At 62.3% G+C, this 15,533-nt stretch overlaps 1 protein-coding gene across 1 annotated transcript in view; it reads right to left on the bottom strand.

Annotated features, from left to right (window-relative positions):
- The window catches only part of LOC142471227 (uncharacterized), a 42,740-nt gene extending 36,386 nt beyond the window's left edge, over positions 1-6,354 (bottom strand). Inside the window, exon 1 of the mRNA XM_075578028.1 lies at positions 6,106-6,354. Within this exon, the coding sequence (XP_075434143.1) occupies positions 6,106-6,153 (48 nt within the window). The 5' untranslated portion in view covers positions 6,154-6,354. The remainder of the gene's footprint in view (positions 1-6,105) is intronic.
- Between the last annotated feature and the right edge of the window lie 9,179 nt (positions 6,355-15,533).

Raw genomic sequence — 15,533 nt, 5'->3', positions numbered from 1 at the left:
CCTTATCCCATGTGTGACCAGCTCTCACTGTCGTCCTCCCCACCTCATCCCACGTGTGACCGGCTCCACTGTCCCCCCCCACCTCATCCCACGTGTGACCGGCTCCCACTGTTCCCCCCACCTCATCCCACGTGTGACCGGCTCCCACTGTCCCACCCCCCACCTCATCCCACGTGTGACCGACTCCCACTGTCCCCCCCACCTCAACCCACGTGTGACCGGCTCCCACTGTCGTCATCCCCACCTCATCCCACGTGTGACCGTCTCCCACTGTCGTCATCCACACCTCATCCCACGTGTGACCGGCTCCTACTGTCCCCCCACCTCATCCCACGTGTGACCGGCTCCCACTGTTCCCCCCCACCTCATCCCACGTGTGACCGGCTCCCACTGTCCCACACCCCACCTCATCCCACGTGTGACCGACTCCCACTGTCCCCCCCACCTCAACCCACGTGTGACCGGCTCCCACTGTCTTCATCCCCACCTCATCCCACGTGTGACGGCTCCCACTGTCGTCATCCCCACCTCATCCCACGTGTGACCGGCTCCCACTGTCGTCATCCACACCTCATCCCACGTGTGACCGGCTCCCACTGTCCCATCCCCCACCTCATCCCACGTGTGACAGGCTCCCACTGTCCCATCCCCCACCTCATCCCACGTGTGACCGGCTCCCACTGTCCCATCCCCCACCTCAACCCACGTGTGACCGGCTCCCACTGTCTTCATCCCCACCTCATCCCACGTGTGACCGGCTCCCACTGTCGTCATCCCCACCTCATCCCACGTGTGACCGGCTCCCACTGTCGTCATCCACACCTCATCCCACGTGTGACCGGCTCCCACTGTCCCATCCCCCACCTCATCCCACGTGTGACCGGCTCCCACTTTCCCATCCCCCACCTCATCCCACGTGTGACCGGCTCCCACCACATATAATAATATTCTTCCTGTTACAGAGATTCACTCAGTGATAACTCTGGGGGGAGGCACATCCTGCCTGCGTTACAGGACGAGGGAGGGAGAGCGATAATTTGGTGGGTTAGGTTCTGAGCTTACAGGGGCTGTTTACATGTTAATATTATTTGGTAAAACAATTTGGGGGTTAGTGACCCATCCACCCTGATTTCCAAGCTCACCCCTCCCCCTGTTTAAATGGCAGCTCTTGCTGAGCAGCTGTGAATGACCTGTCTATAAGACAGCTCTACCCCACATTAGAGCGGCTATGAGGTGTCTGCAGGTGCAAGGGAGGGGGGGATCTCTATGACTGGGGGGAGAGGGGGGATCTCTATGACTGGGGGGAGAGGGGGGGGGATCTCTATGACTGGGGGGAGAGGGGGGGATCTCTATGACTGGGGGGAGAGGGGGGGATCTCTATGACTGGGGGGAGAGGGGGGGATCTCTATAACTGGGGGGAGAGGGGGGGATCTCTATGACTGGGGGGAGAGGGGGGGATCTCTATGACTGGGGGGAGAGGGGGGATCTCTATGACTGGGGGGAGAGGGGGGATCTCTATGACTGGGGGGAGAGGGGGGATCTCTATGACTGGGGGGAGAGGGGGGATCTCTATGACTGGGGGGAGAGGGGGGATCTCTATGACTGGGGGGAGAGGGGGGATCTCTATGACTGGGGGGAGAGGGGGGGATCTCTATGATTGGGGGGAGAGGGGAGGGGAATCTCTATGAGTGGGGGGAGAGGGGAGGGGAATCTCTATGACTGGGGGGAGAGGGGAGGGGATCTCTTTGACTGGGGGGAGAGGGAGGGGATCTCTATGACTGGGGGGAGGGGGATATCTATGACTGGGGGGAGGGGGGATCTCTGACTGGGGGGAGGGGAGGATCTCTGTGACGGGGGGATCTCTGTGACTGGGGGGAGGGGGGATCTCTGTGACTGGGGGGAGGGGGATCTCTGTGACTGGGGGGTTGGGGGGGATCTCTGTGACTGGGGGGTTGGGGGGGATCTCTGTGACTGGGGGAAGGGGATCTCTGTGACTGGGGGGAGGGGGGATCTCTGTGACTGGGGGGAGGGGGGATCTCTGTGACTGGGGGGAGGGGGGGTCTCTGTGACTGGGGGGAGGGGGGGTCTCTGTGACTGGGGGGAGGGGGAATCTCTGTGACTGGGGGGAATCTCTGTGACTGGGGGGAGGGTGGATCTCTGTGACTGAGGGGGGGATCTCTGTGACTGGGGGGAGGGGGGATCTCTGTGACTGGTTGGAATCTCTGTGACTGGGGGGAGGGGGAATCTCTGTGACTGGGGGGAGGGGGAATCTCTGTGACTGGGGGGAGGGGGAATCTCTGTGACTGGGGGAGGGGGAATATCTGTGACTGGGGAGAGGGAATCTCTGTGACTGGGGAGGGGGAATCTCTGTGACTGGGGGAGGGGGAATCTCTGTGACTGGGGGAGGGGGAATCTCTGTGACTGGGGGAGGGGGAATCTCTGTGACTGGGGGGGGGGAATCTCTGTGACTGGGGGGGGGGAATCTCTGTGACTGGGGAGGGGGAATCTCTGTGACTGGGGAGGGGGAATCTCTGTGACTGGGGGAGGGGGAATCTCTGTGACTGGGGGAGGGGGAATCTCTGTGACTGGGGGAGGGGGAATCTCTGTGACTGGGGGAGGGGGAATCTCTGTGACTGGGGGAGGGGGAATCTCTGTGACTGGGGAGGGGGAATCTCTGACGGGGGGAGGGGGAATATCTGACTGGGGGAGGGGGAATATCTGACTGGGGGAGGGGGAATATCTGACTGGGGGAGGGGGAATATCTGACTGGGGGGAGGGGGAATATCTGACTGGGGGAGGGGGAATATCTGACTGGGGGAGGGGGAATATCTGACTGGGGGAGGGGAATATCTGACTGGGGGGAGGGGGAATATCTGACTGGGGGAGGGGGAATATCTGACTGGGGGAGGGGGAATATCTGACTGGGGGGAGGGGGAATATCTGACTGGGGGAGGGGGAATATCTGACTGGGGGAGGGGGAATATCTGACTGGGGGAGGGGGAATCTCTGACGGGGGGAGGGGGAATATCTGACTGGGGGGAGGGGGAATATCTGACTGGGGGAGGGGGAATATCTGACTGGGGGGAGGGGGAATATCTGACTGGGGGAGGGGGAATATCTGACTGGGGGAGGGGGAATATCTGACTGGGGGAGGGGGAATATCTGACTGGGGGGAGGGGGAATATCTGACTGGGGGGAGGGGGAATATCTGACTGGGGGAGGGGGAATATCTGACTGGGGGGAGGGGGAATATCTGACTGGGGGAGGGGGAATATCTGACTGGGGGAGGTGGAATATCTGTGACTGGGGAGGGGGAATATCTGTGACTGGGGGAGGGGGAATATCTGTGACTGGGGGAGGGGGAATATCTGACTGGGGGGAGGGGGAATATCTGACTGGGGAGGGGGAATATCTGACTGGGGGAGGGGGAATATCTGTGACTGGGGGAGGGGAAATTCTGTTAATGGGGGAGGGGGGAATATCTGTGACTGGGAGGGGGATCGTGCGGCCACATTTCTGGATGATCTGTAATAAAACACCTGTTTTATCTTCTAGCATAAATATTGTATAGTGTAGATAGTGGTGCTCAAAGACTCACATGTGGTTCTATAAACAACTTGTTGATATTAAGCATAAAAGTCCAGGTGCTACAATAATAATAATAATAATAATAATGTCCAATATATGATCATTAGAGTTGGCCTGAGAGGGAGATGTGTCTAGTGGTGTCCACCTGACAGCCACAAATTGAGACACACCAATAAGTACCCAATCAGGATTATAGATTGTATATAGAACAGGTTTAAGCTGTTAGGATATAACATGGCACTGTGGCCCGTTACCTGTCAGCTTCATGACCATCCGGTAGCACCCACGGCGCGCAGTCTGAAGTATTAGCACACCCAGAGGTGTATTTTGTAGCAGAGTGCAGCCAAACGGCAAAAAATAAAAAGATCCAAAGCAAACTCCAAATAAGCAGAAGTACAGAAAATGTAACTAGTTTGGCCAGTCTGGCATCACCTGGATGATTGATGGGTAGTATAAAACTTATAACTTTACTGATAAACCGATTTAAAATAATGGTGGTTAAAATAATGATTAAACAAAACTGATCCTGTTATAAAAACACCGGTGCAGTGTCCAGGAATCAAAATGGGAGTGAAAGATTCGTATAGAGCCAGTCACCAGCCACGCTGTGGGTAAAGTAATCCACAGGGTGGCAGTGTGGAGCTAAATGTCCACTGTCCTCCAGCAGGGATAAGAACCTTATGGTAGCGAAATCCTGCTGATACAGTGTTCATTTATAGACCTAGTAATCAGTCAGTAATGGAGGCTAAACCGTATTTGCTGTATGCCTGGTGATGGCCCCGCAAAGCAGTGTACGTATGAATGCTTGCAGACCAGACTAGTGTCTCAAAAATACCAGTTGTGTGAACAAGAAGCATACAGTGCATCCTACTCAGGGATATCGAGATAAGGACCCACAATAATGCGTACTAATGAAATGAATTGAACGTTGTGTAGTGGCCAATTGAGGAAGTGCAAAAAGTATGGGTACAGTAGAGTATTACTGGATATCTAGCGATCTGTCCCAGCTGCATAGAGACCTGCACAGAGAGAGCCGCCTCCCCCTGCGCATATCTCACCCGGCGATCTGCAGCAATCTGGCCCAGCTGCATAGAGACCTGCACAGAGAGAGCCGCCTCCCCCTGCGCATATCTCACCCGGCGATCTGCAGCAATCTGGCCCAGCTGCATAGAGACCTGCACAGAGAGAGGCGCCTCCCCCTGCGCATATCTCACCCGGCGATCTGCAGCAATCTGGCCCAGCTGCATAGAGACCTGCACAGAGAGAGCCGCCTCCCCCTGCGCATATCTCACCCGGCGATCTGCAGCAATCTGGCCCAGCTGCATAGAGACCTGCACAGAGAGAGCCGCCTCCCCCTGCGCATATCTCACCCGGCGATCTGCAGCGATCTGACCCAGCTGCATAGAGACCTGCACAGAGAGAGCCGCCTCCCCCTGCGCATATCTCACCCGGCGATCTGCAGCAATCTGGCCCAGCTGCATAGAGACCTGCACAGAGAGAGCCGCCTCCCCCTGCGCATATCTCACCCGGCGATCTGCAGCGATCTGACCCAGCTGCATAGAGACCTGCACAGAGAGAGCCGCCTCCCCCTGCGCATCTCACCCGGTGATCTGCAGCGATCTGACCCAGCTGCATAGAGACCTGCACAGAGAGAGCCGCCTCCCCCTGCGCATATCTCCCCCGGCGATCTGCAGCATCTGGCCTAGCTGCATAGAGACCTGCACAGAGAGAGCCGCCTCCCCCTGCGCATATCTCACCCGGCGATCTGCAGCGATCTGACCCAGCTGCATAGAGACCTGCACAGAGAGAGCCGCCTCCCCCTGCGCATATCTCCCCCGGCGATCTGCAGCATCTGGCCTAGCTGCATAGAGACCTGCACAGAGAGAGCCGCCTCCCCCTGCGCATATCTCACCCGGCGATCTGCAGCGATCTGACCCAGCTGCATAGAGACCTGCACAGAGAGAGCCGCCTCCCCCTGCGCATATCTCCCCCGGCGATCTGCAGCATCTGGCCTAGCTGCATAGAGACCTGCACAGAGAGAGCCGCCTCCCCCTGCGCATATCTCACCCGGCGATCTGCAGCGATCTGACCCAGCTGCATAGAATGAAAAAACAAAAAAGCTGTGCACAGAATGCAGCCTAATATATATATATAATAATGAATATAATAATGAATGTGTACAATTTATCAACCCAGATAAAGTTGTAAATTAAAAGTGCACTATAAAGGTATAAGGGAACACAATCTTGTGTTCCAATATGTGAAATAAAGGAATAATATTAAAAATAACAGGGGAGGTAACCTCATAAGAGCAGTGAGAGGAGCACCGCAGGTAGGATACAGCAGCAGGACAGACGGCAAACTAATATGAAAAAGATCCAGTTTATTGAGTGGTGACTAAGAGAGACATCCACAAAATAGGACCCCAGGTCACAGTGACGCGTTCCGGGCACAGCCCTGTGTCAGAGTAAATCCCCCTCCCCCCCTGAGAAGTGTGTGCGTCTAAATAAGAAATACCTGACTGATGCCGTCCATAAACCGGAAGTGACGTGTACAGGAACTCATGCAACGCTCACGAGGTGAACCAGTAAGCCTGAAAACTCAGGGAGGCAGTCAAAGCTTGTGCAACAGCGCCACCTGGCTGGGAGGACGGCAGATCAGTGTTTCATGCACACAGAAATGGTATGGGTATAACAGTGGCAGGCTGACAGCAGTTGGTCTTGAGGGGTGTGTCTGAGTCATGTCAATCACATCTAGTGACGGCATCTCAAACATCCCACTCCAGATGTGTCAAAGAGATCAGAATAAAACAACAATCTATAAACATGAAGTTAGGCATTGATAACAAAACAACTATGCTCACCCGCCACATGCTTGCCCGCTCTGCCCGCTCCCATGCGCTGCCCGCTCCCATGCTCTGCCCGCTCCCATGCTCTGCCCGCTCCCATGCGCTGCCCGCTCCCATGCTCTGCCCACTCCCATGCGCTGCCCGCTCCCATGCGCTGCCCGCTCCCATGCGCTGCCCGCTCCCATGCTCTGCCCGCTCCCATGCTTGCCTGCTCTGCCCGCTCCCATGCTCTGCCCGCTCCCATGCGCTGCCCGCTCCCATGCGCTGCCCGCTCCCATGCTCTGCCCGCTCCCATGCTCTGCCCGCTCCCATGCTTGCCTGCTCTGCCCGCTCCCATGCTTGCCCGCTCTGCCCGCTCCCATGCTATGCCCGCTCCCATGCTTGCCTGCTGTGCCCGCTCCCATGCTCTGCCCACTCCCATGCGCTGCCCGCTCCCATGCTCTGCCCGCTCCCATGCTCTGCCCGCTCCCATGCTTGCCCGCTCTGCCCGCTCCCAAGCTTGCCCGCTCTGCCCGCTCCCAAGCTTGCCCGCTCCCATGCTCTGCCCGCTCCCATGCTTGCCTGCTCTGCCCGCTCCAATGCTTGCCCGCTCCCATGCTATGCCCGCTCCCATGCTTGCCTGCTGTGCCCGCTCCCATGCTTGCCCGCTCTGCCCGCTCCCATGCTTGCCCGCTCTGCCCGATCACATGCTCTGCCCGCTCACATGCTATGCCCGCTCACATGCTTGCCCGTTCTGCCCGCTAACATGCTTGCCCGCTCCCATGCTCTGCCCGCTCCCATGCTTGCCTGCTCTGCCCGCTCCCATGCTTGCCTGCTCTGCCCGCTCTCATGCTTGCCCGCTCTGCCCGCTCCCATGCTTGCCCGCTGTCCTCCCATGCTCTGCCCGCTCCCATGCTTGCCTGCTCTGCCCGCTCCCAAGCTTGCCTGCTCTCATGCTTGCCCGCTGTGCCCGCTCCCATGCTCTGCCCGCTCCCATGCTTGCCCGCTCTCATGCTTGCCCGCTCTGCCCGCTCCCATGCTCTGACCGCTCCCATGCTCTGCCCGCTCCCATGCTTGCCTGCTCTCATGCTTGCCCGCTCCCATGCTTGCCTGCTCTCATGCTTGCCCACTCACATGCTTGCCTGCTCTGCCCGCTCCCATGCTTGCCCGATCTGCCCGCTCCCAAGCTTGCCTGCTCTCATGCTTGCCCGCTCACATGCTTGCCTGCTCCCATGCTTCCCCGCTCTGCCGGCTCCCATGCTTGCCTTCTCTGCCCGCTCCCATGCTTGCCCTCTCTGCCCGCTCCCATGCTCTGCCCGCTCACATGCTTGCCCGCTCCCAAGCTTGCCTGCTCTCATGCTCTGCCCGCTCCCATGCTCTGCCCGCTCACATACTTGCCCGCTCTGCCCGCTCCCAAGCTTGCCTGCTCTCATGCTCTGCCCGCTCCCATGCGCTGCCCGCTCCCATGCTTGCCCGCTCCCATGCTCTGCCCGCTCCCATGCTCTGCCCGCTCCCATGCGCTGCCCGCTCCCATGCTCTGCCCGCTCCCATGCTCTGCCCGCTCCCATGCGCTGCCCGCTCCCATGCTCTGCCCGCTCCCATGCTCTGCCCGCTCCCATGCTTGCCCGCTCTGCCCGCTCCCAAGTTGCCCGCTCTGCCCGCTCCCATGCTCTGCCCGCTCCCATGCTTGCCTGCTCTGCCCGCTCCCATGCTTGCCCGCTCTGCCCGCTCCCATGCTATGCCCGCTCCCATGCTTGCCTGCTGTGCCCGCTCCCATGCTTGCCCGCTCTGCCCGCTCCCATGCTTGCCCGCTCTGCCCGATCACATGCTCTGCCCGCTCACATGCTATGCCCGCTCACATGCTTGCCCGTTCTGCCCGCTCCCATGCTCTGCCCGCTCCCATGCTCTGCCCGCTCCCATGCTTGCCTGCTCTGCCCGCTCCCATGCTTGCCCGCTCTGTCCTCTCCCATGCTCTGCCCGCTCCCATGCTTGCCTGCTCTGCCCGCTCCCAAGCTTGCCTGCTCTCATGCTTGCCCGCTGTGCCCGCTCCCATGCTCTGTCCGCTCCCATGCTCTGCCCGCTCCCATGCTTGCCCGCTCTCATGCTTGCCCGCTCCCATGCTCTGACCGCTCCCATGCTCTGCCCGCTCCCATGCGCTGCCCGCTCCCATGCTCTGCCCGCTCCCATGCTCTGCCCGCTCCCATGCTTGCCTGCTCTCATGCTTGCCCGCTCCCATGCTTGCCTGCTCTCATGCTTGCCCACTCACATGCTTGCCTGCTCTGCCCGCTCCCATGCTTGCCCGCTCTGCCCGCTTCCAAGCTTGCCTGCTCTCATGCTTGCCCGCTCACATGCTTGCCTGCTCCCATGCTTCCCCGCTCTGCCGGCTCCCATGCTTGCCTGCTCTCATGCTTGCCCGCTCCCATGCTTGCCTGCTCTCATGCTTGCCCACTCACATGCTTGCCTGCTCTGCCCGCTCCCATGCTTGCCTTCTCTGCCCGCTCCCATGCTTGCCCTCTCTGCCCGCTCCCATGCTCTGCCCGCTCACATGCTTGCCCGCTCTGCCCGCTCCCAAGCTTGCCTGCTCTCATGCTCTGCCCGCTCCCATGCTTGCCCGCTCTGTCCTCTCCCATGCTCTGCCCGCTCCCATGCTCTGCCCGCTCCCATGCTTGCCTGCTCTGTCCGCTCCCAAGCTTGCCTGCTCTCATGCTTGCCCGCTGTGCCCGCTCCCATGCTCTGTCCGCTCCCATGCTCTGCCCGCTCCCATGCTTGCCCGCTCCCATGCTCTGACTGCTCCCATGCTCTGCCCGCTCCCATGCGCTGCCCGCTCCCATGCTCTGCCCGCTCCCATGCTCTGCCCGCTCCCATGCTTGCCTGCTCTGCCCGCTCCCATGCTTGCCTGCTCTCATGCTTGCCTGCTCTCATGCTTGCCCACTCACATGCTTGCCTGCTCTGCCCGCTCCCATGCTTGCCCGCTTCCAAGCTTGCCTGCTCTCATGCTTGCCGGCTCCCATGCTTGCCTGCTCTCATGCTTGCCCGCTCCCATGCTTGCCCGCTCCCATGCTTGCCTGCTCTCATGCTTGCCCACTCACATGCTTGCCTGCTCTGCCCGCCCCCATGCTTGCCTTCTCTGCCCGCTCCCATGCTTGCCCTCTCTGCCCGCTCCCATGCTCTGCCCGCTCCCATGCTCTGCCCGCTCACATGCTTGCCCTCTCTGCCCGCTCCCATGCTCTGCCCGCTCCCATGCTCTGCCTGCTCACATGCTTGCCCGCTCTGCCCGCTCACATGCTTGCCCGCTCTGCCCACTCTCAAGCTTGCCTGCTCTCATGCTTGCCCGCTCTGTCCGCTCCCATGCGCTGCCCGCTCCCATGCTTGTCCGCTCCCGTGCTTGCCTGCTCTGCCCGCTCCCATGCTTGCCCGCTCTCATGCTTGCCCGCTCTCATGCTTGCCCACTCACATGCTTGCCTGCTCTGCCCGCTCCCATGCTTGCCCGCTTCCAAGCTTGCCTGCTCTCATGCTTGCCGGCTCCCATGCTTGCCTGCTCTCATGCTTGCCCGCTCCCATGCTTGCCCGCTCCCATGCTTGCCCGCTCTCATGCTTGCCCACTCACATGCTTGCCTGCTCTGCCCGCTCCCATGCTTGCCTTCTCTGCCCGCTCCCATGCTTGCCCTCTCTGCCCGCTCCCATGCTCTGCCCGCTCCCATGCTCTGCCCGCTCACATGCTTGCCCTCTCTGCCCGCTCCCATGCTCTGCCCGCTCCCATGCTCTGCCCGCTCCCATGCTCTGCCCGCTCACATGCTTGCCCGCTCTGCCCGCTCCCATGCTTGCCCGCTCTGCCCACTCTCAAGCTTGCCTGCTCTCATGCTTGCCCGCTCTGTCCGCTCCCATGCTCTGCCCGCTCCCATGCTTGCCTGCTCTGCCCGCTCCCATGCTTGCCCGCTCTGCCCGCTCCCATGCTATGCCCGCTCCCATGCTTGCCTGCTGTGCCCGCTCCCATGCTTGCCCGCTCCCATGCTTGCCCGCTCTGCCCGATCACATGCTCTGCCCGATCACATGCTCTGCCCGCTCACATGCTCTGCCCGCTCACATGCTTGCCCGTTCTGCCCGCTAACATGCTTGCCCGCTCTCATGCTTGCCTGCTCTGCCCGCTCCCATGCTTGCCTGCTCTGCCCGCTCTCATGCTTGCCCGCTCTGCCCGCTCCCATGCTTGCCCGCTGTCCTCCCATGCTCTGCCCGCTCCCATGCTCTGCCCGCTCCCATGCTTGCCTGCTCTGCCCGCTCCCAAGCTTGCCTGCTCTCATGCTTGCCCGCTGTGCCCGCTCCCATGCTCTGCCCGCTCCCATGCTTGCCCGCTCTCATGCTTGCCCGCTCTGCCCGCTCCCATGCTCTGACCGCTCCCATGCTCTGCCCGCACCCATGCGCTGCCCGCTCCCATGCTCTGCCCGCTCCCATGCTTGCCTGCTCTGCCCGCTCCCATGCTTGCCTGCTCTCATGCTTGCCCGCTCCCATGCTTGCCTGCTCTCATGCTTGCCCACTCACATGCTTGCCTGCTCTGCCCGCTCCCATGCTTGCCCGATCTGCCCGCTCCCAAGCTTGCCTGCTCTCATGCTTGCCCGCTCTGCCCGCTCACATGCTTGCCTGCTCCCATGCTTCCCCGCTCTGCCGGCTCCCATGCTTGCCTCCTCTGCCCGCTCCCATGCTTGCCCTCTCTGCCCGCTCCCATGCTCTGCCCGCTCACATGCTTGCCCGCTCTGCCCGCTCCCAAGCTTGCCTGCTCTCATGCTCTGCCCGCTCCCATGCTCTGCCCGCTCACATGCTTGCCCGCTCTGCCCGCTCCCAAGCTTGCCTGCTCTCATGCTCTGCCCGCTCCCATGCTCTGCCCGCTCCCATGCTTGCCCGCTCTGTCCGCTCCCATGCTCTGCCCGCTCCCATGCTCTGCCCGCTCCCATGCGCTGCCCGCTCCCATGCTCTGCCCGCTCCCATGCTCTGCCCGCTCCCATGCGCTGCCCGCTCCCATGCTCTGCCCGCTCCCATGCTCTGCCCGCTCCCATGCTTGCCCGCTCCCAAGTTGCCCGCTCTGCCCTCTCCCATGCTCTGCCCGCTCCCATGCTTGCCCGCTCTGCCCACTCTCAAGCTTGCCTGCTCTCATGCTTGCCCGCTCTGTCCGCTCCCATGCTCTGCCCGCTCCCATGCTTGCCTGCTCTGCCCGCTCCCATGCTTGCCCGCTCTGCCCGCTCCCATGCTATGCCCGCTCCCATGCTTGCCTGCTGTGCCCGCTTCCATGCTTGCCCGCTCTGCCCGCTCCCATGCTTGCCCGCTCTGCCCGATCACATGCTCTGCCCGATCACATTCTCTGCCCGCTCACATGCTCTGCCCGCTCACATGCTTGCCCGTTCTGCCCGCTAACATGCTTGCCCGCTCCCATGCTCTGCCCGCTCCCATGCTTGCCTGCTCTGCCCGCTCCCATGCTTGCCTGCTCTGCCCGCTCTCATGCTTGCCCGCTCTGCCCGCTCCCATGCTTGCCCGCTGTCCTCCCATGCTCTGCCCGCTCCCATGCTCTGCCCGCTCCCATGCTTGCCTGCTCTGCCCGCTCCCAAGCTTGCCTGCTCTCATGCTTGCCCGCTGTGCCCGCTCCCATGCTGTGCCCGCTCCCATGCTTGCCCGCTCTCATGCTTGCCCGCTCTGCCCGCTCCCATGCTCTGCCCGCTCCCATGCTCTGCCCGCTCCCATGCGCTGCCCGCTCCCATGCTCTGCCCGCTCCCATGCTTGCCTGCTCTGCCCGCTCCCATGCTTGCCTGCTCTCATGCTTGCCCGCTCCCATGCTTGCCTGCTCTCATGCTTGCCCACTCACATGCTTGCCTGCTCTGCCCGCTCCCATGCTTGCCCGATCTGCCCGCTCCCAAGCTTGCCTGCTCTCATGCTTGCCCGCTCTGCCCGCTCACATGCTTGCCTGCTCCCATGCTTCCCCGCTCTGCCTGCTCTCATGCTTGCCCGCTCCCATGCTTGCCTGCTCTCATGCTTGCCCACTCACATGCTTGCCTTCTCTGCCCGCTCCCATGCTTGCCCTCTCTGCCCGCTCCCATGCTCTGCCCGCTCACATGCTTGCCCGCTCTGCCCGCTCCCAAGCTTGCCTGCTCTCATGCTCTGCCCGCTCCCATGCTCTGCCCGCTCACATGCTTGCCCGCTCTGCCCGCTCCCAAGCTTGCCTGCTCTCATGCTCTGCCCGCTCCCATGCTCTGCCCGCTTCCATGCTTGCCCGCTCTGCCCGCTCCCATGCTTGCCCGCTCTGCCCGATCACATGTTCTGCCCGATCACATTCTCTGCCCGCTCACATGCTCTGCCCGCTCACATGCTTGCCCGTTCTGCCCGCTAACATGCTTGCCCGCTCCCATGCTCTGCCCGCTCCCATGCTTGCCTGCTCTGCCCGCTCCCATGCTTGCCTGCTCTGCCCGCTCTCATGCTTGCCCGCTCTGCCCGCTCCCATGCTTGCCCGCTGTCCTCCCATGCTCTGCCCGCTCCCATGCTCTGCCCGCTCCCATGCTTGCCTGCTCTGCCCGCTCCCAAGCTTGCCTGCTCTCATGCTTGCCCGCTGTGCCCGCTCCCATGCTCTGCCCGCTCCCATGCTTGCCCGCTCTCATGCTTGCCCGCTCTGCCCGCTCCCATGCTCTGCCCGCTCCCATGCTCTGCCCGCTCCCATGCGCTGCCCGCTCCCATGCTCTGCCCGCTCCCATGCTTGCCTGCTCTGCCCGCTCCCATGCTTGCCTGCTCTCATGCTTGCCCGCTCCCATGCTTGCCTGCTCTCATGCTTGCCCACTCACATGCTTGCCTGCTCTGCCCGCTCCCATGCTTGCCCGATCTGCCCGCTCCCAAGCTTGCCTGCTCTCATGCTTGCCCGCTCTGCCCGCTCACATGCTTGCCTGCTCCCATGCTTCCCCGCTCTGCCTGCTCTCATGCTTGCCCGCTCCCATGCTTGCCTGCTCTCATGCTTGCCCACTCACATGCTTGCCTTCTCTGCCCGCTCCCATGCTTGCCCTCTCTGCCCGCTCCCATGCTCTGCCCGCTCACATGCTTGCCCGCTCTGCCCGCTCCCAAGCTTGCCTGCTCTCATGCTCTGCCCGCTCCCATGCTCTGCCCGCTCACATGCTTGCCCGCTCTGCCCGCTCCCAAGCTTGCCTGCTCTCATGCTCTGCCCGCTCCCATGCTCTGCCCGCTCCCATGCTTGCCCGCTCTGTCCGCTCCCATGCTCTGCCCGCTCCCATGCTCTGCCCGCTCCCATGCGCTGCCCGCTCCCATGCTCTGCCCGCTCCCATGCTCTGCCCGCTCCCATGCGCTGCCCGCTCCCATGCTCTGCCCGCTCCCATGCTCTGCCCGCTCCCATGCTCTGCCCGCTCCCATGCTTGCCCGCTCTGCCTGCTCCCAAGTTGCCCGCTCTGCCCGCTCCCATGCTCTGCCCGCTCCCATGCTTGCCTGCTCTGCCCGCTCCCATGCTTGCCCGCTCTGCCCGCTCCCATGCTTGCCCGCTCTGCCCGCTCCCATGCTATGCCCGCTCCCATGCTTGCCTGCTGTGCCCGCTCCCATGCTTGCCCGCTCTGCCCGCTCCCATGCTTGCCCGCTCTGCCCGATCCCATGCTCTGCCCGCTCACATGCTATGCCCGCTCACATGCTTGCCCGTTCTGCCCGCTAACATGCTTGCCCGCTCCCATGCTCTGCCCGCTCCCATGCTCTGCCCGCTCCCATGCTTGCCTGCTCTGCCCGCTCCCATGCTTGCCTGCTCTGCCCGCTCTCATGCTTGCCTGCTCTGCCCGCTCCCATGCTTGCCCGCTCTGTCCTCTCCCATGCTCTGTCCGCTCCCATGCTCTGCCCGCTCCCATGCTTGCCTGCTCTGCCCGCTCCCAAGCTTGCCTGCTCTCATGCTTGCCCGCTGTGCCCGCTCCCATGCTCTGTCCGCTCCCATGCTCTGCCCGCTCCCATGCTTGCCCGCTCTCATGCTTGCCCGCTCTGCCCGCTCCCATGCTCTGCCCGCTCCCATGCTCTGACCGCTCCCATGCTCTGCCCGCTCCCATGCTCTGCCCGCTCCCATGCTTGCCTGCTCTGCCCGCTCACATGCTTGCCTGCTCTCATGCTTGCCCGCTCCCATGCTTGCCTGCTCTCATGCTTGCCCACTCACATGCTTGCCTGCTCTGCCCGCTCCCATGCTTGCCCGCTCTGCCCGCTTCCAAGCTTGCCTGCTCTCATGCTTGCCCGCTCACATGCTTGCCTGCTCCCATGCTTCCCCGCTCTGCCGGCTCCCATGCTTGCCTGCTCTCATGCTTGCCCGCTCCCATGCTTGCCTGCTCTCATGCTTGCCCACTCACATGCTTGCCTGCTCTGCCCGCTCCCATGCTTGCCCTCTCTGCCCGCTCCCATGCTCTGCCCGCTCACATGCTTGCCCGCTCTGCCCGCTCCCAAGCTTGCCTGCTCTCATGCTCTGCCCGCTCCCATGCTTGCCCGCTCTGTCCTCTCCCATGCTCTGCCCGCTCCCATGCTTGCCTGCTCTGTCCGCTCCCAAGCTTGCCTGCTCTCATGCTTGCCCGCTGTGCCCGCTCCCATGCTCTGTCCGCTCCCATGCTCTGCCCGCTCCCATGCTTGCCCGCTCTGCCCGCTCCCATGCTCTGACTGCTCCCATGCTCTGCCCGCTCCCATGCTCTGCCCGCTCCCATGCTCTGCCCGCTCCCATGCTTGCCTGCTCTGCCCGCTCCCATGCTTGCCTGCTCTCATGCTTGCCCGCTCTCATGCTTGCCCACTCACATGCTTGCCTGCTCTGCCCGCTCCCATGCTTGCCCGCTTCCAAGCTTGCCTGCTCTCATGCTTGCCCGCTCCCATGCTTGCCCGCTCCCATGCTTGCCCGCTCCCATGCTTGCCCACTCACATGCTTGCCTGCTCTGCCCGCTCCCATGCTTGCCTTCTCTGCCCGCTCCCATGCTTGCCCTCTCTGCCCGCTCCCATGCTCTGCCCGCTCCCATGCTTGCCCTCTCTGCCCGCTCCCATGCTCTGCCCGCTCACATGCTTGCCCTCTCTGCCCGCTCCCATGCTCTGCCCGTTCCCATGCTCTGCCCGCTCCCATGCTCTGCCCGCTCCCATG

This window comes from Ascaphus truei, chromosome 20 (genome assembly GCF_040206685.1).
Source record: "Ascaphus truei isolate aAscTru1 chromosome 20, aAscTru1.hap1, whole genome shotgun sequence".
NCBI classification, from domain to species: Eukaryota; Metazoa; Chordata; class Amphibia; order Anura; family Ascaphidae; genus Ascaphus; species Ascaphus truei.
The sequence above is the reverse complement of the archived record's forward strand: the minus strand, read 5'-3'. Positions and strand labels throughout refer to the sequence as shown.